Below are 22,241 nucleotides of genomic sequence, written 5' to 3'. Positions count from 1 at the left end.
GAGAGACGTCGTTTCCACGTTGATTCAATGTCAGTTTGCTGTCTGGGTCTAGTACATTATTGCTTTTATAAAATTTAAAACAATAATAAAATAGATTAAAGACCAATCTGTTATCCATCAAAATATGTGTCCTTGTGTTTTTATTTAGGCTATGTAAATATTTAGTTTAGTGCAGAGAGAAAATAATAGCCTGACGTCAGACTTCGTACTTCCGCTCAATTTCAGTTCGCTTCTGTTTTCAGTCTGAGATAGCGACTGTAAAAGAAGATAGCGACCTATCTCTCAGTTTTCCTCCGGCCTGAAAACAGCCGTCCAATTAACGAACAGAGGTCGGGCTAAGAGTCGTGACATAGCCGCTAAGCGCGGAGTTTAAGATTGTATTTTAGGTTAGGGAAATCGATTACACTGTATATAGTCTAAAGTATGAAAGAAATGTATGTGCATTTTTAGAATAACTAACTTCTACATTAAACACAACAATACGCCATCGCGACTCTCCTATGATTAAAGGCGACACCTCCGGTTTTCTTCCCACCGGAGCTATTTCAAAATGGCGGCTGCGTGAAATCAGCTTGACCGATCAGAATCAAGGACTAGAAGTTCTGGAACTAACCGATTTATATATGAATACTAAACTTATTATAGTCATACATGGTCAATGTATATATTGCTATATATTGAAAAATATAAACTTTTCCCACATGGAAATGTATTAGAATTATCACATTATATTTTGCAGTATGGTATGGTATTCCCATATATTTTTGTTTAGTATGGGTACTACCAGGGCTGATTGCCATTGAGTCTAATGGGAACGCTAATGATAGCTCTCTCTTATGGTGTCATTGAGCCTTTGCCACCTTAATTCTTGGAAATGGAAATGTAATGATTCTGGTTTTGATTTGATTCCTCTTAACTGCAATGGCATGCGGACTGCTGCGAGAGAGCTGTATGTTTTTCATTCATATTAAGTACCTCACACCTGCATACAGATCTACATTTTGAGGTAATCATTCCTCATAGTAACAAAGCTTGTTTTATCAAAGTTGTTCTGAATTTCTAAAACACACGTCTCAAAACCATCACCCACTTTCTAAAAACCTTAAATACAAAACCGAATCTTCTGGAAAAATCAAACAATTGCATCAAAACCATTTTATCTGTGCTCGAAATCAAACAATGCTTTCAGATCATATACACAGCCAGACAAAATATTAGCACTAATCAGATAATTCATTATATTCTACATTGCAGTTCAAAACATGCAGTTACAGGCAGCAAGTATATATTAAACGCAGAAAACTAATTTTGTAATTACATAAAAAAGTACAATAATCTTAATTTACAGTAGTAAGGTGTATACATTGGATACTGTATGTGCTGCTAGTATTGCATATTGTATGGTATTGAATGTCTGTTGTACAGTATATTCAGCTTGCATACTGTAAAATACAGTACACCAAATGCAAAAGCCCAGTCAAAGAAAACTCTAAAATAAAAGCATGTTACAGTACACTCAAAGTTGTGCAACTACAAAATCAAGGTCAAGTAGAGATTCATTCTGCCTCACATCACGTCCTTATGTTGGGTAACCTTGTAAACTTTTGCTTACCATTTAAGATATTTATAAACTAGCTTACACCATCAACCTATCAAACATCGAATCAATTCACTCTACAAACCACGCATTCTCTTGTCTTTTCCCACAGCCGCTTTGGCACTCCTGATGATCTGAAGCATCTGGTTGATACCGCACACTCCATGGGCATCACGGTTCTCCTGGACGTGGTCCACAGTCACGCCTCCAGCAACACAGAAGATGGACTGAACTACTTCGACGGGACCGACTCCTGCTTCTTTCATGGAGGCTCCAAAGGGAACCACTCACTCTGGGGCAGTCGACTCTTCAATTACTCCAGGTGAGCCAATGCTAAGAAAAAATGCATTCTGACTATATTCTGCTCACATTCCCAACTCTTCTCCTGTTTGGTTTGTTCTCATTTGTGAATATCAAACAGCCCTTGTGTTTTCCAGAAGCATTCACATGTAATGGAACATAAATGGATCTTATAATGGCATCTTAAAGGGATACTCCACTTTTTTGGGAATAGGCTCATTTTCCACTCCCCCAGAGTTAAACAGATGAGTTTTACCATTTTCGAATGTATTAAGCGGATTTTCTGATATTTAGAAGAATATCGGTAACTAGACAGTTTCTGGTCTCATTGACTTCCATAGTATATTTATTTTCCTACTACGGAAGTCAATGAGACCAGAAAGTGCCTGGTTACTGATATTCTTCTTAATATCAGAAAATCGTCTGAATGGATGCGAAAACGCTAAAACTCAACTGTTTAACTCTGAGGGAGTTGCAAAATGAGCCTATTTCCAAAAAAAAATGGAGTATCCCATTAAGACATATAAGGTGTTTCCTTGTACCATCGTCACCTTTGAATCTCGTTGATTATTGAGCAAGTGTGGCTCGCCTCACGTGCGGTACTACACGCTTTGCAGATAAGGTCTTTTTGGTAATTCTACAATCCGTGTCTCCTTACAGTAAGAACCTTAAGAAATGTCTCCCCGTACCTCGTCTTTCTTCCCCCCTCTCCTCGTCTCAGAGATGACAGGCTTTCTTTACGCCACGTCTCAGCGCTGATCCATTAGAGGTCTCAGTGCTGCCCTCCATTGCCATCTTCTGTAATGGGATTTCACATCATTGTTGTTTGAATCTGAAGAGTCATGCCTCACCCACCAAAATGATTGTCCTGTCTGGCGGTTACCTCTGCGAATGAACATTGATTTTTGGTCATATCTTGGTTATTGATTCTGGCCGTATGCCTTTTGTTCCCTCTTCTTCTCTGTTTTTTGCCGCTGGCGGTATTTTAATGTTTTTACATAGCTTGGAATGGGATGGAATATGAGTTCCAAAATGAAATAGATACTGGTCATTGTTCAAATTGAGCACATTGCTCTTTATCATGCTTGAAAGAATGTTTAATGGTATTTGAGAGACCGAATCTTTTAGGATATTTTAAGGCAAAGTGACTTTGATACTGTAGCTTGTACAAAATATTCATAATTTAAATTAATACAATCAAGTTTAAATTACAATTTATGGTGTACTCCTATTTTAATAAAATACATTTTATGAATATATTCTATATATTTATTTTAGGGCTGTCAAACAATAATGGCGATTATTATTATTAAATAATAAAATATTTATATTTATATATATAATATAAATTATATATAAATCTATATACAGTATATACCAGAAAATATTTCTTAAATATATACAAGCATATGTGTGTGTGTGTATATATATATATATATATATATATATATATATATATATATATATATATGTAATAATTATACACAGTGCACCCACATATATTGTGTAAACACAGACTTTTATTTTGAATGCGATTAATCGCGATTAATCATTTGACAGTCCTAATTTATTTTATTCTATATATTTTTATACTATATTATATATTTAGATTTTTATTATATATGTTTTATTTTATTTTATACCTGCTATAAAAAAACTTATGTAGTGAGAATCTCAATTAGAGGGACAAAATTAAACAGCATTTTTAACAGATAAATTAACTAAAAATCTCACTATATAAGGAACATCTTAAATTATGTAAGGGATAATCCATGGCTAACTGTGTATTAACCAACATTTGCACAACTTGGAGGCAAAGACCGGCCTGGTTTTTAATATTTTTTTATTTTAACAACAACAACAACAACAACAACACACTGACCGTAAGCTACTGATTTAAAATGTAGCCAGGTTCTACATTTTAATTGAAAAAAATATTTACTTGAATAATTAGTTTTGTGTTTAGTCTTTGACTGCTTTGTTATAATGGTTTCCCAAATGCTTTTATGCATGTAATCTTACTTTTTTTTCTTCTTTTTTTTTAACTTTCAATAACATATTTGTTCCTGTGTAATTCTTGCTAGTACTCCCAGACATCAAATATTAAGCCTGGGATTTATTCTTGTGCTCAAGAAGAGAAAATATCATGAAACCTTGGAAACGGCATGCCACAAAGCACAAAGAAAATGCATATAATGAAAGAACAAGAGCATTAAAACTGCCCATCTCTCATTCTCACAGTACTTTTGAATTAATCTTAAAATTACACAGATGGTTTTCAAATCATCTAATCTAATAGCATTATACTCTGAAACTTAATAATATACATTAAGTAATAATATACATATATTATACATAATATATATATATTATTTTTTTCAGCCAAACTAATCAATGGTTTCTTGAAAAAAACTCAAAAACAACAGCCTGTCTATTCTAATCCTGCTTTTAATTAACTTGCATAACGTGCATGACTTTCTTCATTTATGCATCTTTGATTTTTGAGTTTAATTATTCTGTTAAAAATTAATTTGATGATCTTTTGCTTATTTTTGTAGCTCACCTCGCAACTTGATCTGAGTGTGCGTGTTTGTTTATAGATATATTCAGGACCATTTAGTCATGGAATAAAAGGACAATAGATGATACAGTTTCAAAGCTTGGTACTATGAATAATTTATTTATTTATTCTGTTTTATTTGTTAATCTGTTATTTTGTGGACTGTTGTTAAAAGGCTTTGATGTTGTTGTTGTTGTTTTTTTTTCTTTCGATGTTTTTTCAGACCCAATTATTTTTGATACTGATGAGGGATTGGTAGAGTGGCAGTAATATATTGATTCTTCTTTAAAGTCTTTCATCTGTGGCCTGCTGCAATTGTTGGTGTCTCTGTGGTGTAAATGAGCCTGTCTCATCCACCCCTTACCTCTGTCAATTCTCTCTAACAATCTCCTCTCTCTATTTCCTTCGCATCTCTTCATCATGCATAAATTCCGAGCGCTTGAGAATGAAGTGTCTAATGCTCCTGTAAAAGTTGTTTTGTTTTGTTTTGTTTTGAAGTGCTGAGCATTGTGCTCCCCGGGTGTTTGCATCTTTTGAAGGTGATTGTAAATGATAACTGTGTCGACTCCATCTACTTTGACTATCCTTGTGGATTTGACACGGCCCATCGGAAATAGCCCGGAGGATGACCCTCTCCACCCTAATTTCCATGAAAATCCAATCAGAAGATGCATGCCTCACTTCTGTGGGTCCGTAAACGGCTGTGACGTCCCCTGATCTGATACACTCTGTGTCCAAAACCAAACGCAAAATGTTTTGTATGAAGTTTCCATGCAGGCAACCAAAGCATGCCATGAACAAATTCCAGTGAGCTTTAGACTTGATAAACACATTTAACTTTATATAGTTTTTAGCAGAAATCATAAAATATTATTATATTATGACATAAAATATTACTAATAATAATAATCATTAGCATTTTAGTATCATTTACTATTTTAGTATACATTTATATTTTAAGTTTGGTTTTTAATTTTGTATTTTCAGGTTTAGTTTTATTAATTTTGTTATAGCTTTTTTCGTAAAAATATTTCTATTTAGCTTTAATTTGTTTTAATTTCAGTTGAAGTTTTTAATATTTTATTTCAGCTTTATTTAAATTAAAGAAAATTTTTTTTATAGTTTAACTATAATAACACTGATTATAATTAATATTATTATTAATTAATTAATAGTATTTTTACCATTTTAAAATATTTTTATAGCATTAGCAATTATATTTCAATTGTTATAATATATTATAATTAATAAAAATATGATGATTATTTAATTTAAAGCTCTAGTCTGTAACTTTTTGGGGTTAAAAGTTTTCCAAAAATAAATTTGAGCAAGCACATAACCAGCTAGTAGATGTTATTTACTTGTTCAAATTACATTTTCCAGAGAAAATTCATATGTTGGTTATACTTCCAAAAAGTAGACTATGTGATTCTGAATGCCATCCACACCGGCGCGGTGACTGACAGCTGTTCAGGCTGTCAGCACGTTCTCCTCAAAACATGGATTCATCCGCGCTGTGCCTTGCCGAGGGACAACCCACGTAAAGTTGATAATTCCATGATTAATTGCAATTGCAGATTTCGAACAGAGATGGCGACAAAGAGAACTGCAGCTTTAACCCTCTGGGGACCAAGGGACCAACAGCATTAATAAAGCTTTTATGGTTTTATGGTTTTGTTACACTTTAAACTTGTTTTTGCAGAACATGGTCTTTGCTGATTTTTTTTAAATATCTGCCAATGTGCAAACTCAATTTTTTTTGCCAAATTCTTGGTAAAAGTACAATGCTTTCCCTTCTACTCTTGAAACAGCACAATTGTATCCCTATAAAATACATGAAAATATGTTAAAAACAAAGCCTGAAGACTGAAAGAGTAAACATTCTCTTCTGCAACAGATGCTGTAATACACACTTGTTTATTTCATGTCAAACGACAGCTTTGTTAGTACTGGCTGGCCGTCAGCGTGTATTAGCAGCTGTCCTGGAGTAGACTTCACTCTGTAATTAACACTGTGTCTGGAGTTGTTTGCAGTCTAATTACATGTTTGATGAGTTCTGTTTTTATCCATTGGCACTCTTCATGATGGCCGTAAAGATGGTATCTGTGTCTTTTGCAGTCAGTCAAAACAGCCTCAAGTCAGACAGTGATTGAAGGAATTGTTTTTTTATCAAAGCGAATTAGTCGTACCCTTTGAGTTTTGCTCGAAAATGTGTCTCATCCCATGAAAATTAAAAAGGGATCAACCTTTTGAATCCTTTCATGCGTAGGCAGCAGGCATCATTAGGTAGGTGCAAGCGATGCCTTTCTGAATTTGAAACAAAAGTACAGAGAACTAACAAATCAAATGTCTTAAGACTAAGCAAACAGAGCCAGACAAAACACGATATATAGCAGCGCAGCTAATATCTAAGTACCATAGACAGCTCGCACGTAGCTATTTTGCATCGCTTCTGTGTTTTTGTGTATGTGTATGTTGCACAAATGCTCCAATGGAAATAGACCTCATTAGATTTGATATGAAGAGTTCAGATGCAAAAGCCTCTAAGTGCCATTTGAAATTTTCTTCTAAAATGATAATTTTTATCAAGCTTGTATATTTAAGTTCAGTAATTTCACTTAAATTGCAATAAAGATTACCTATTAATTGTCATTTAACTGAAATTACTGAACTTTAATATATAAGCTTGATAAAAATGATCATTTTAGAAGAAAATTTCAAATGGCATTTAGAGGCTTTTGCATCTGAACTCTTCATATACAAAAGGATTGGCTGTTGCATTTCTTTTTTTAATTTAATATTTAAGATCAGAAAGAATGCCGCAGGGCTCACTGGCGAAAGGTCTTGTATTGATGAAATTTTAATTGCCTTAATCTAACGGAGCACCCATGCTCATCGAGAAAAGGGAATTGGACAACTTTGTAAGGAAATTAAAAATTAAAATTCCTTTTAAAATAAGGTATAGACGATCTCATAAATAAATAAATGCAGTCAAAACTAAATGCTAAAAAATTACACTTTAAAAGTGAATTGGAGCCCAGTGTTTCAAACAAAACATTGACTTTGTCCTAAAACACTTGTTCTTCGGTATGTCAGGATTATGGTTTAGATGTTTCTTAGGGCCCAAGCCCTGAAAGGTCGAGGGCCCTATTGTTTTCCTTGGGATAATTTTTTTAAAAATGTTCTATCGAATATTTGGGCACTTTTGGGGCCCCTAACATGCTCAAACTCTTGAAACTTTGCACATGGGTCAGAACCCGCGGCCATCAGGCCCCCTGCACAGTGGCTTGGGCCCGTCATCGATGCTCGCAGCTATATTTTGTTCTTGTTTTCTTTTTCTCTCTGTCTCCTTGGTTACTTTTGTTGATAATTTTGTTGATATAGTTACTCATTATTGCCACCTGTCTCTTATTAAGTGTCGTTTGATTGTCTTGTATATTTAAGCCAAGTGTTTCAATTACTCCTTGTGGGTTCTCTTTGACACCAATTGTGGTTTTCATTACTTACAGTACTGTGCATAGTAGATTTGTAGCTAGGTCTTCAAGCATCTTGTAGACATTGCCACAGTTCTTCTGGATTTAGTCTGTCTCTGTTTTTTATCTATTTCTTCATGTAATCTTAGATGGATTTGATAGTGAAATCAAATCTCCTTGTGGAGCATACTGTATACCGACTGTTGTCAGACTCCTTGTGCTTACAAAAATCTCACTGGATTATTATAATTAATTGCAACAGGAATGTTTGGAAATATAAACTGATATTTCTAATTGAGAGCAAAAGATATAAATGACATATCGTTTGCTTTCAATAAGATATTAAAACCATTACTGTATTGTATTGGCTTAAAACCATTACTGTATTGTATTGTATATTTGCTCTTGTGATCTCCTGCGTGTTTTGTTTAGTTGAATAAAGAATTCTATTCTCAGAATTCTCCCTGTATAAATATATATTTGTAAGGGTATTTTATCACTTCACTGTTGAATACTTCATTCTAATGGCCTGACAGATGGTCTAACTAAGGTGTTTTCTTTTTTTCTATTGTGGCCACAGCACCACCTCAAGGTGTGCATTCATTTTCAATAATTCAGTGGTCCGTGGCCAATTATTTCATACATATTTTTTCTACATATTTTCCCCCTGTCTTGTTACAGGCCTAAAACACAAATGTAAATGCACAACTGTAGCATAGGGGACAACAACAAGCTAGTTTTAGAAATGTCTACTTTGTGATTTGATATTGAACTATGTCCATGCATCTTTAACTACAGTTTTTTTTTTTGTTTTTTTTTTTTATCTTAACTCCGCCGGTAGGTAGATCTCCAGGAACAGAATTGGGAACACCTGATATAAACTATTCAACAGGCTCCCAATGAAAAACATCGCCTGGCTAGTGGCCAGTGGACCCCTGGTTTAGACATAATCAAGTGCACAATCTGAAAGAATACCCGGGATACACAGGCCTTTAGTTCGAAGTATAGTCAACCATTGATGATAGTAGATAGATGTTGCTTGGAAGGATAGATTTCATAGATGAAGCAAAACAAAAACGATGGAGAATGATATGCTTATTTGTTTACAGTTCTTGGAACAGCGTCTTCCCGTATTCTTCTTCGACCACTGCACAATACATCACAACTGCGTATTACCATCTATTGGGCTCTTCTGTCTCAACATTCACCTTGTGCATGCAGTGTTGTACGCGCACCATCTGCATGGACACAAAAATTGGGCCGCACACGGACGGTGTGCGCCGATATCCGTAATGACGAAAATGACATCACACAGACAGTCCTCAGACTGTTGCGGAACGCAGATGATGGCCGAAGTATACTTCCATCATTCCATCATTTTTATGAAGTTTATTAATATGACAGCCCAAAAGATGGACTTTCAAATGATGTCTTGAAGTGCTTTTGTAAATCCTAAGAAGGACAATGAGAGATCAGCATGGTTGTGAAAAAAAAATAAGCAGCGTAAGTAAATCAAAACATATACACTCGCCGGCCCCATTAAAAGTTTAGCTACAAAGTCAGAAACAGCTGACTTAGCTTAGCAGGCACACTCAACTCAAAGAAAGAGAACAGACATAGTGGTCCGCATGGGCCCCTGGGGGCCGAGGCTCTGCAGGAGTGTTAGCTAACAAAAGCGCATTAGTTCAAACAGTGTACTTGGCAGTAGATTTATGATACACTTACTGTACGATATGGGATGGGTAAAAAAAAAAAAACAGTTTAGGAATGAGGCCAGAACATACATTTTATCCTTACAATAGCTGAACAGTTTAAGCTACGTATGTGAATGGGATGGTCTATTTAATTACAAATTTGCAGGGGTGTGACGAGAGACTTGTCTCACGAGACTAGACACGAGATTGGGTTCACGAGAATGAGACGAGACAAGATTTTTGCGCAATTTTTCAGAAATCCTCAATGACAAAATCCATGTCATTTCAGGTCTACGTTATGAGGTTTTTACTGACTGGCTTTTCTCCTGTTTGATTTCACATGAGTCTCTTTAGACCGCACTTCACTTTATTCCTGGCCGATGGCTGGTGCCAATCTTTTTGCAAATGAATCCGTTGAATGCGACACATCCATCCAATAGAAGCAGAGCACATAAAAACTGGAGAAGTCTCTTGAAGGTCCCATTTCTAGACGTCCTACTACAAAAACCATGCCCATAGCTGTAAACTTGAGGAACGCCAACGTACAAATGAGGGGAGGCATTGCAACACCATGCTTCAGCCGTGTCGCAAAAGTGGATCTGTACCGTAAGCCCCGTTCACACCGCCAGCGACACGTAGCGACAAATCAACAAGATCCCATTCATTTCAATGGTGCACTGAACACGACGAGCACCAATGACCGTTTGCGACAGATGTGGGCGTGTCAAGCGACGGGAGACATGCAACAAAAGTTCAGAAATTTCAACTTTATGCAAATGAGAAGCGATTTTCGCGAGAGACAACCAATAGGAAAGAAGACTTTCGGTGGAGCTCACGTCACCGCAGGGAAGAAGTTCAATGGCGATTTCACTTTTTTATATGATTTGACTGTGACCACACATGGATATGATAAAATGACGCATGGAATAGAATACACCGCTCTACAGTAATTTGAAAGCGATTGCAGTACCACTTTTGGCCACAATCTTGCATACGACTCCTTTAAACTAAAACTACATTTTTGACAATTTTGGTTTTGTTTATTGTAAACGGCCATGTGACCACACATTATTATTAGCCAACTGTACACATATGCAGTTAAAGTATGATGCATTTTTATATTGTTTATTGTATATGGATGTCATACGTTGCCAGATTTGAACCCAAAAGGTTGTACTAAACGTTTGGTTTCTAGCCCAGCTCTTTAACCAGTAGGTTATACCATGCTGGGTCCATCTATTATTACACAGCACCAAAAGTGCTGTTCAGCCCCTGTGAGATGAACTAGATGGCTTGTAATCATTCATCTTTCAGCTGAGTAAACACAAGGGTGGGAGGATAGATTCTCAGCTTTAATCTTGGTTTAAATCTTCCCCAGGCTTTACTGCATTTACACCCTTACTCAGCAGACCAAACCGAATTTTAGATGTTTATGTGGATATTTTAACTTTCAAGTGCTAATGTTTATGAGATTTAAAGTGCTATTGGTGGTTTGAATCAAGAAATGCTGCCTCATAAATATGGTTTCCAGCTGTGGCTCAAGTACCTCAAGCTTGCTTCGTTTGTATTTGCATTTGTGTGCTGTCTCTAATTTGCTCCACTGCATTTGTGCCTATTTATGAAATCTAATTGGAAGATATTTTGATGTTTCAGAGTTCAAACCATTAGACATGCTGTTGCAGTCCAGCACATCTCACTTAACTTGTTCTAATTGAATCCCAAAGGGTCCGCCTCTGACTGTGAAGTGTTGTTTGGGGCCAGGGAGACTGGCGGGGGTTTAGAGGATGTTTGGAAGAGACAAGATCCGTCAGAATCACGTAGTGTGGGCTTTTTTTCTGGTCTGTTGTCTGCTAACACACTGCCCATCAAATAAGCTTTTAATAAAGCTGAGATCCACTGCAAGATGAGCACTTTCTACTGAGGACGAGAGCACGGAAAACTGCTGGTTACGCTAGCTTTCTGATTCAGTCAAATCCTTAGCTGAAGTGCTCTGTGAGAGCTTTTTATGCTTGGACTTGTGTCTGGCGCCGGCCCCAGAAAATATGCATGATACTAGCATGTTGCTAAACGACTTGACAGTGACAGTGCAACAACAAGCTTTGGTTTAAACCAGGCAAAGCTCGAATTTAGCGGATTTAGTTCAGCAGTCAGCTCGTCTAACCAAGCCAACCCAAAGTGTACTTCAGTTTTGACTTGAACCCTTAGCGTGTATAGCCAAATGCACATGCATAGTACATTCCATTCTAGCTTGACACATGCACACTAGAATATTTCATCATTTTCCAGTGTTTGCACAATTATTCTCATCTAAAGTCAACATGAAATGGAAGTTGCGATCGTTTTTTTTTTTTTTTTTTTTTTTTTCCCTATTGACTTTTTTTTTGGTAACAGTAAAATTTTAATGTTTTTTTTATATATATATATATATATTTAAGTAATCAACAAAATGTATACTTGTAATTTTCATTTTTCAATACCATCTTGGATAAATATTCTTCTCTGAGCTTGTCCCAATGTATTCTGGCAGGATTTATCCATTAAGTATGCATGCAATGCTGGTGTATGTTTTGTCGATTGTGAGATTTTCCTATTGTTGATATCTCTGGCTTAGAACTATATACTTGTTCTGTGGTCTGAGGCTCATAAACAGTGCTCACCAATAATTAGCATTCATCATATTTTACACTCAGCAAACAGATTTAATAATCACGAAATGCGGAAACTTGACCTCATTTGCGCATTTTATCTTAAAAAGTAATGTATGTGGAATTGAATGCAGCATTGGAGGTCGGTTTGGAACTGAGTCGCTGAGTCACTCTTCTTGGAGCTTATTGATTCTCTGAGATGGCAGAAGGTGTTAGCAGTATGACAGAGCAGTCCCGGCTGTGAGCTAAGACTCCGTAGGAGCTCATCGACTGTGCTCTGCCCCACAGGGGCTTCACTTATCACACCGAGGGCTTTTACTCAATGTCGTCAACACCCAGAGAGCCTTACAGGAGGGAAACGCCGGCTCTGTCACCTACTTGCTCTCCGTACTAGTGCTGCAAAACTCCACTTAGGAGACAGACCTTATCTCTCATCAAGGGTGGCATGCCAGGGGTTTTGTCTTTAATCAATTATTGATGTGAGAAATAAAGCCGTATTTGGGAGGTGCTTTGTACTTTAACAGGTGAACAGATTGCCTTGTCTGACAGGGCTTGTGTTTCCAGTCAGGCTGAAAATTGAACTTTTTAAGGGTGAGAGAGATGTAGAGCAAGGGACCACCATGATGCCTGAGATTTACACTCAAGCTGAGAGGAGATTCACCTTTTTCTCTCTGTCCTCGTCCTTTACACACATGTAGACTCACACACAGAATTTCAGGATGCATTTTAAGCTTTAAATGCTTTTTTGAATCAGAATTTTAGAATTTTTTCGATCAGAGCATGCAGAGGCCTAAAGTAAAGATTCATTCAAGTCCACCAGTGAAAACAGGTCAAAGGTATTGCTTACAGTAATTGTCTTTAAAGATGTAGTAGCACAAACAGTTAAGTGTTTCCCAAAGCATCGTTAGCCAACTATGGTCTCATGTTCTGTTGTGTTTTGCAATGTTTCACTGTGTTTCAATGGGTTTTTAGTTGTGCGGTTGGAACTACTGCTCTCAACATGAGATTAGGAGTATAATTTCTTGTTAGTGTCACACATGGATCATATGTGGACATAGGTCATGCTCTTGAATAAAAAGGCTTGCGTTAAATTCTAAAATTTGAATTCCAATTCAATGGGTAAAACCATACCAATATGGTTAACAATACATATTTTGTATTGTTAACAACTCATCAGTTAAATATCTATCATTGCATATTCTGCAATATTGGATGTTTTTTTAATAAACACTGACCAAAAAAAAAAAAAAGCTATAAGTTTTAGGGCTGGACGATATGATGATATATATATATATATAGGCTATATATAACTCTGATATAAGTGATCACCTGGATTTAGACCTACCTATATTGTATTTATATAAAGCGTTCACAGGCATATTTGCTTTAGCCTATGTTTAGGTATATATTGCTTTTATTTCCCCGGTGTCGAAATCAGGCAAACATAAATGTCAGGCAACAAGATTCCTGGCTGCATGTCAATATCCATGGATCACTGGATCTTTAGTAAGTTGTAAGGAACACTATATTGAGTCCAACATTTAGTTTAAATTGATAAAATTGTTCGTTTATTCACATTTTCGCAGTTTCCCCTATTAAATCCAGTCACGCAGCAGATCTTTTGGCACTCAGTCAGGCTGAGGGGGGTTGTTCCTTCTATAGTTTAATGATGGATCATACTAACGCAGCAAGTCATGTCGTTGCACAAATAAATGCACCCCTGATTAATTTTATATTATGATCATATGGTAAATGTTAATGAAAAACTAAACGTTTCGTTGCACAAAACATTGGCTAACATTTTATAACAGAGTATGTATGGTCATTTTATAACAGAAACATGTTCTTCCATTCTTTCTCCTGGTGTAAGATGGCCGACAAGTTTCAAGTGTGTGGACATATGTTTGTGTCTTTAATCCCTTCCCTTTATCCACTGTCTTCTTTTTTCCTTTGTTAGTGGCCTGTTGAAGTGTTACATTGTTGTCTGCTTGCTGATTGGCTGCTCTCTGAGCTGACAGTCGGATTAATTGAGCCTCTCCACTGAGTCCTATCAAATCTCACAGCCAACATTGACACCAAAACAATCAACGACGGCTCGCAGCCCAGCCTGAGATCCACAACTAATTAAAGGGATTGTATGGTTTACTCTTAGAGAGCTGCCTAATGCTCCGCGGGTCATCATAACACGACATGTGGGATATCAAAGCTTGGAGTAACACTCATGAGGATTTGTTTTTTTTTATGATTCCAGAGGCAGGTTTGCTTGCTTCTCTTTTGATTAGCACTTTATAATTAATTTGATTGGGTTCCGTTCAACTTAATTTGATTCAGTTCAATTAAGCTGAATTCAAAAGTGCTTTATTGGAATAATAGTGGAGTTTCCTGTTCTAAAAAATCTATATTATTTAATTAGACGGTACTTAACCATTCATTAAGGAACAAATATCAGTTTCACTTTATTTTGGTGGTCCCTTAAACTCATTCTGTTGACTATAAGTAATATTACATGTATCAGAACTATCATTAGCGTTAGGGTTAGAATAAGTTGACAAGTTACTAATGGTCAGTAGGATTATACGTTAATTTGTTAGATATTTAGCAAATCTCTAAATAAAATCTCAAAATGAATAATTTCATTTTGTTAATGATGCCTAAATTCTCTTATTGCATCTAAAACGATTTTTGCTATTAGTGATTTTTATTTTATTTCGAATTTTTATACCATTTATCGGTTATTGATCCTAACATGAAAATAGTAATATTCAGCTTATCTGTTTTAAGTTAAAAATGAGATGAATTAGAAAATAATTAAATGAAGTATTTTTAATTGTGCAATTCAGTAGGTAATTACATAATTAATGGTTATTTAATATATTTATCAATTTTCCCCGTAATTTCCTATGTGAATAACTACTTTATAATATATACCATACAATTACCATGATACAAAAGTTTGGTCGTACCACCCCCACCCCTGCATCTGAGTGAACAAAACCTCTACAAAGAGCTTGAGAATAGATGGATAAACAGGGAAAAACAGGTCAGGAGGGCGAGAGATCAATGCACAGAAAGATGAAACGTAGCGGAGTCAGAACATCTCCTCCTCATATTCCCACGTGCCCTTGTGCTGAATTTCTGACAATCAGAGCAGTGTATTAAAGCCGTTTCTAGACCTTTCACCCCGGCCCTCATTTGCAAATTGCAATTAAAGTTGCGGTGCTATTTTAAGCCTTCAGGTCTGACCCTGGGCTTGTGTGTGTGACTCAAAGAAAAGTGCTGAATTATTGTGCCACCTTCATGCCCTGGTCAATAATCTAATGTAATGGGGGCAAGGCTCATCACCCCATTACTCTATTTCATTTTTGTTAAATGATTTGCAGGATTCATCTGCATAAATTGTATTATGGTAGGTCATCTTTGAGACCTGCAAACATAAAACAAACATTTCTTTGTTGTTGTTTAAATAAACCATATATATATTTTCATCAAAGAATCCTCGAAAAACAAAATGTATCATGGTTTCCACATAAATATTAAGCAGCACAACTGTTTTTGTTTTGTCATCACAGAAATACATTTTATTTTAAATTCTATTAAAAAATTAAATATTTATTTTAAATCAATAATAATTTACAATATTACTGTTTTTTTTTTTTATTAAATAAACAGGCTTGGTAGACACGTCTTTCAAAAATATAAAAAAAATCTTAAAACCTCATGATGATTTCCATTATCAGAGTAGATGTTAAAACTTCATGCTGATTTGTACTCGGCTTTCGCCAAGAGAAACACAAACTAAGACTTTACAGTAACCTATGATTCTGCATTCATTTACGCTTCTTTCCATATGGTGATGTGAATCTCCTTCTGCCTGGCGTTAACGGCTGCAGTGTTCTTGGCGCATCAGCACACACGACAGCTGCAACTACAGTGTGGTCTCCCCAGTGGACCAGCATGACAACTGACTGGACTGAGCCGAGTAGGGGACATCTCTAGGGTCTTCAAGTGGGCACCTTCCGTCCTCAGTGTTTCGTCGACTATTAGCCCAACAGCCAGCCATATTCTTGAATCCAACGTCTCTGAGGAACCGGGTTGTAGAGTGTCCAATGAATCCTCGACAACACACCGGATAAATTTGGATAAATTTAAAATCTCCAGACTCGCTGTTCTGCTTCAGTGGCCAGATGAGCATACCGAAATTTCTTCCTCTCATATGCCTCATCTACTGCATCCTCCCATGGCACTGTTAACTCTATCAGTTGAACAATGCGTGCTGATCCAGACCACAAATGGCGGCAATCTCAGGTGGAAAAATAAGCCGTTGATCAAGATCAGCCAGCATTTCCCAGTCCCTATCAGCTTCCAGTTGTCCTTGGCGAGAATTGGTTTTAACACCTTTTCTTGGTGGTTGCTTGCCTGGACGAAGGAATATTGTCTTCTGTGTGTAATGTTTTCCTAGAACAGGTGGCAACTTATTGGTCATGTTACGCTTGCCTTCCACTGCTAAAGCCAAACCTCACAGTACTTGGTCATGGCACCAAGTAAATCGACCTTGGCTAAGAGCCACCTTACATCCTGTCAGAATGTGCCTTAATTTGGCTGGTGATGAACACAAAGGACAAGAGGGATTCTCTCCTACCCAGAGGTTTAGGTTCTGTGGTGATGGGAGAACATCATATGTTGACCTTATAAGGAAACTGATCCTACTCTCTTCCATTGACCAAAGGTCTTGCCAGCCCATCTTGCGTTGTTCCACACTCTCCCTGCTTGGCCCGGGAAATGGCCTTTATACACCTCATCCTCTCCACCTGCTTTTGCACCTCATTGACTACCAGCTTCCTCCTTTGAGCTAGGCCTGCCTTGTGCCATTTAGGATGAGCTAAACTGAGCCCAAAACCCCCTCTTCCATGCTGTACCTGTCCCGCGACATCACCAATTTGAAGGGCTTTGCCTCTACCACAGATTTCTTTGCTGACCACTTTCTACCAGTTTTTGACACAGGTGCTGCCCCCTTACACATTTGTTGCGTGACTCTACTAAGGTCATTTGCAGTCCGACCTTGGTGCACTTAAACTCCTCGGTTAAAGCAGAGACTGGCAGCTGCAATATTCCTTTACTATAAAGTCAGCGTGGAACTCCCAACCATTTCCTGATGTATGAACTTATTAACGCTTCCAGCTTTTCCATTGTTGTCAACGAAACCTCGTACACAGTCAGTGGCCACAGCAACCTCGGCAGTAGACCAAACTGAAAGCACCAGAGTTTTAGATTGCCTGTTTATGCTCTTTAATTCTTCCATCTTACTTCTTCCACTCGAACTGTGTCCTTTAGATCTCCATGACTCTTCACTGGCTTCTCAGAAACTGTTGGTATTGCCTCACCATTAATGAAGAATATTTTATCTACTATCTTTCCTTTAACTATTGAGATGCTCCTTGATTTAGAGGGCCTAAATTGCATTCGTGCCCATTCAATGTTATTGGTCAACTTACCCAATAACAGATTAGTGCAGGCTACTGTTGAGGTCATGGTTGTCACGTCATCCATGTATGCTCAGATTGATAGTAATCACAGCCCAGAAGTCAAGCGCTCTCTTCATACTTGATGCCCTAATGATTACTACTATTGCCATGGTAAAAGCCAATGGAGAAATGATGCATCCTGCCATTATTCCAACCTCTAAGCATTGCCACGCAGTACTGAATTCTGGAGTTGAGAAACTTAATTGCAAATCTCCAAAATAGGCTTTCATTAACTTTGTTATAGACATTGGTACTCTGAAAAAATCAAATGCTGCCCAAAGAAGCTCATGTGGCACTGAACCATATACATTAGCCAAATCTAGGAATGTCATATGGAGCTCCTTTCTCTCCTTTTTAGCTGATTGAATTCATTGACAGATAACAATGATGTATTCGAATCATCCTGAGAACCCTGGAATGCCCGTTTTTTGAACTGTCAATGAAGTGTCAATGAAGCCATTCTTTAATAGGTAGGTGGACAATCTCTGTGCAATAATGCTGTAGAAAATCCTACCTTCAACGTTTTAGGACGAAACTGACTGATGTAGCATCTTTTTCTTTAGATATAAAGACTCCACCTGCTCTGTGTCATGTTCTAGGTACAACCTGTTTTTCCCATGCCACTTTATCAATTTCCACAGGATCGTAGAACTCCCGAAGCACTCTTGTACACACTGTACAGAACTCCATTAGGCCCCGGAGATGATGAAGCCCTTGCCTTTCTCAGAGCCTGCTCTACCTCTTTCCACTTAGGTGCTCAGACCTCCATTTGGTCAATCTTTTGTATATTACACCTTTTTACTCTGTCATATCATTTTTTTTCTCTCGTCATATTTGTATCAACTGTTTTATTTCAATTTTTACTCTACAATAAGAGGAAATAAAATGTAAAAGTGAAATTGCTTATTTTGAAGCTGTCGAGTTTTGCTTTTTTTAATTTAAATAGTTTAATTGTCAGAAAATGTGAACAAAAAGTAAAAAAAAAATCCAATAAATTTTAACTAATTTCACCAAGATCATGTCTGTTCAGAAACATTCTCTTTGGCTGTGTCCGTCTTGCTCTGTTCACTATCTGTAAATGAGGACACTTTTGACCTTGACTGGTCTTCCTGCTATTGATTGTCGACGTTAGCGCAGCCCGTTTTTAATCAGCGGCCTGTTTTGCCTTTCATTCACTCTGCTGGGAGAGAGAGAGCTTCTTCCAGTCTCCCACAGCAACAGATGGCAGAGAAGTCGGGTTGTTTGTGCGCAGAAGAATCTTTTTTTGAAACCGAAACATAATGAGCCCATATTCAGCTTTCAGTCTTTCCTGCATTTAGTGTTTGGCAGAAAGGCGTTGAGGAGACGGGCTGCCAGTGTGTGTTTCTCTCTCTGAAATCAGTCTGGTCATTAGTCACTGCACATATACAGCACAAACCGTTTCCTCGCACTCTTTTCTTAGCCTGCCCGTCTTTCGGCCTGCTTACAGCATGTTTTCCTGTTCTAATAGTCGAGGACAGACATTTTATTTTCAAGAAATTGGATTGAAGCATTTTGTGCATGTTGCGGATGAAGGATTTTCTTGGCGTACATAGCAAGTGTTTGTTGTGCAGCCCTCGATTTAACTCAAGGCACAAGACAGCAGTGTTGGGGAAGCTAATTTGAAACTGTACATAGCCAAGCTACTCATTATTTATAGTATAGTTCAACTCAAGTTTTCAAAAATCAAGTTTAAAAAAAATAAAAACGTCAGATACAAGATAATTACAACATGTTTCTAACTTCATTGAAGTTTTTATGTTAATATTTAGCAGTCTGGCACAAATATAATGAGGATCTCAGTTAATGGAACAGTATTAAACTTGAAAGTTCACTTACAACAAAACGAGATAATTAAACAAGAAAACACTGATTTATAAAACATACAGTAGTAATAAACCATAGTATTTAACATATGTATATCATACATTTCAATGCAATTAAAAATACACTGTTAATTGTAAGAAAAGGCTGTGAATAGGCCTACTGGATACACAAGATAATTACAAAATGTTTTTACATTGAAGTTTTTATGTTAATATTTAGTCTCAGTCTTAAATCTCAATCTTAAATCTCAGTAACTAGCTCTAAAATTATGTTTTGAAATTAGCAACGGAGTCTTGGGATTAGTTGCGGAAGAAATTAGTCCCACACACGAGTGTTTAAAGCACAAAAACCTGACAAATATGTTACCAAAAACATGTTTTAAGGTATGGTAATCGTAGTATACGATTGAATCGGTGCCATTGAATCATTTTTTCTAATATTTATTCCACGTATACACTGTGAACTTAAAGACAAAAGAGATATTTTTGAACATATTTCACTACACATTAAATCCCAGTCTGTCCTGTACATCTTTCTCCAGGCCACATCATTTATTTTTGAGGGGTTTGATTGATAGAGTTTGTAGAGAGGCTTCTTTTGATGTTTTCTTTATTTTCTGTTTCTGTAGTGTTGTTGTTTTAATGTTTGATGGTTTTGCTTTAACAGCAAACAGTTGTTTGTTTACATTGTACAGTTCAGAAAATCCTGTAATTCCATACACAAGTGAATGATTAATATTTTGCATTTTGCATCTATTTGAAAACAAATGCAAAACTTAGAAGCAAGTAAACCCAACATTAATTAATTTAGGACCTTCAGGAACAGAATAAACATGTTGAGTTGCTATATTAATTTGGACTCCACACAAAATAACACAATTATGGCTTATCTGCAGATGCGAGTTCAACAAAACCTTTAACTTTGGGAATCATCAGAAAGATTGTGTAGCGCTCAAGAATAAACACTTTCTAGCAACACAATTTTTTGGATCTAAATACGTTGAGATAAGTTTTACTTTTTGTTATACTAGCCCATCTTGCTCTTTCGGTCCCACTTCAAAACATGTTGCTCAGTGGCATTGTAGAGGGGCCATTTATCTAAATTTTTGTTAATATCTGAATGTTTGTTTCATCCCTGTTAAATGCAGTACTAGCCTACTTTTTCAAACATTACCATTTTTTTTATATATGAATATGCTTTTGTTGTCATTTGAGGACTTTCCATTGTAGCAAATTAGCTCTAAGAAATATTTAAAGCTTATTTGTTAAGTGATGCACCTGATTGTCTCAGTTGTAACACCAGGTCAAGCTCAAGCACTTAAACTTTAACTTGATATACACAATGGAAGGAAAATGGATGAAAGTAAACCCTTAATCAATAAGAAAAATGTATTATTATTATCACTGCTGAAAACATTTCTGTTGTGAAAACCATGATCATTTTTTCAGGGTTCTTTGATAAACGCATTTATTTTATTTTATTTGTATTTTTTTGTTACCGTGTAAATGTATACTGTATAGTCACTTTTAATCAGTTTTTGAAAGTGTGCTACAAAACAGGAATTTTAAAAATGCTAATTTTGACAAAATGTATATAATTTGAAAGTTCTCAAGCTTCAATATTCGACCACTGTTGTATAATATAAATGGCATTGCAATCCAGTTATAGACAAGTCCAGTCTTGGAAAGGTTTAGTAAACAGCATCTAGCAGTAAATCCATGTTTACGTCACATTTCTCTAAAGGCATATCATTAATTTGATGTTATTTATTGTGAGGAGCGTCTCGTGGTAAAACATCCTCTTTACACCGTGTCCAAACTACACGCGACGCGACGCCGCGACACGCGATAAGGTATCTTTTCCATGTTAATCAGAGTTTTTGTCCTAACCAGACGCGACGGCGACACGCAAAGTTTCTAATTTAGAAACGGTTCCTATTTCTGCGACGTCGCGGCTGACAGAATGAAGAAATTACACTGGTTATGAGTACACATCATTTATTTTTAGTTAAAAATAGGTCACTGTGCCACAAGCGATAACGGATAATTTACCTCAGATTTTGAAAGCATGTAATATAGCGTTCAAAATGAATTCTATGCAAACATACGACTGTACTTCATAACAAAATTAGTCAATGAGTATATTTTGTTAATGTTTTGATTTTTAATAATGTTATTTCTTGATTTGATTATGTCCTTACCCATATTCAATGCGAGTGCGGGCCAACAGTGCGCTTTCACAGAGAGACTCTGCTAAAAACCGCTCACACGCTGTTCTGAATGTTCGGCATCTCACAGTCGCGTCGCGTCTCGTGTGGAAAGACACACTTGCTGTCGCTGGAATTTTATCGCGTCGCGTGTAGTTAGGACACGGTGTTACAAAGTGTGTCAAATTCACACGAGCAGAATGAGGCTGCTCTCATAGTTTCACTCTAAGAATGAACTGTTTAACCATGTATTGTGAACATGCAAAGCAAATGCTTGTCTGATCTGCTGGTCTTGGTCAGTGGCTCATCTGCTCTGCTCTCTTGAGTTTATTAACCCACTCTAACATTCTAACCTATGTCCTACAGCACAAATACACACAAAGATGTCAATAAGAAAAT

The 22,241-nt window shown here is 36.6% G+C and overlaps 1 protein-coding gene across 1 annotated transcript in view; it reads left to right on the top strand.

Annotated features, from left to right (window-relative positions):
* Positions 1-22,241, top strand: part of gbe1a (glucan (1,4-alpha-), branching enzyme 1a) — a 115,972-nt gene that overhangs the window by 34,802 nt on the left and 58,929 nt on the right. Inside the window, exon 7 of the mRNA XM_039676907.2 lies at positions 1,710-1,919. Within this exon, the coding sequence (XP_039532841.2) occupies positions 1,710-1,919 (210 nt within the window). The remainder of the gene's footprint in view (positions 1-1,709; positions 1,920-22,241) is intronic.

Source organism: Pimephales promelas, chromosome 23 (genome assembly GCF_988280905.1).
Source record: "Pimephales promelas chromosome 23, fPimPro1.hap1.1, whole genome shotgun sequence".
NCBI classification, from domain to species: Eukaryota; Metazoa; Chordata; class Actinopteri; order Cypriniformes; family Leuciscidae; genus Pimephales; species Pimephales promelas.
The sequence above is the reverse complement of the archived record's forward strand: the minus strand, read 5'-3'. Positions and strand labels throughout refer to the sequence as shown.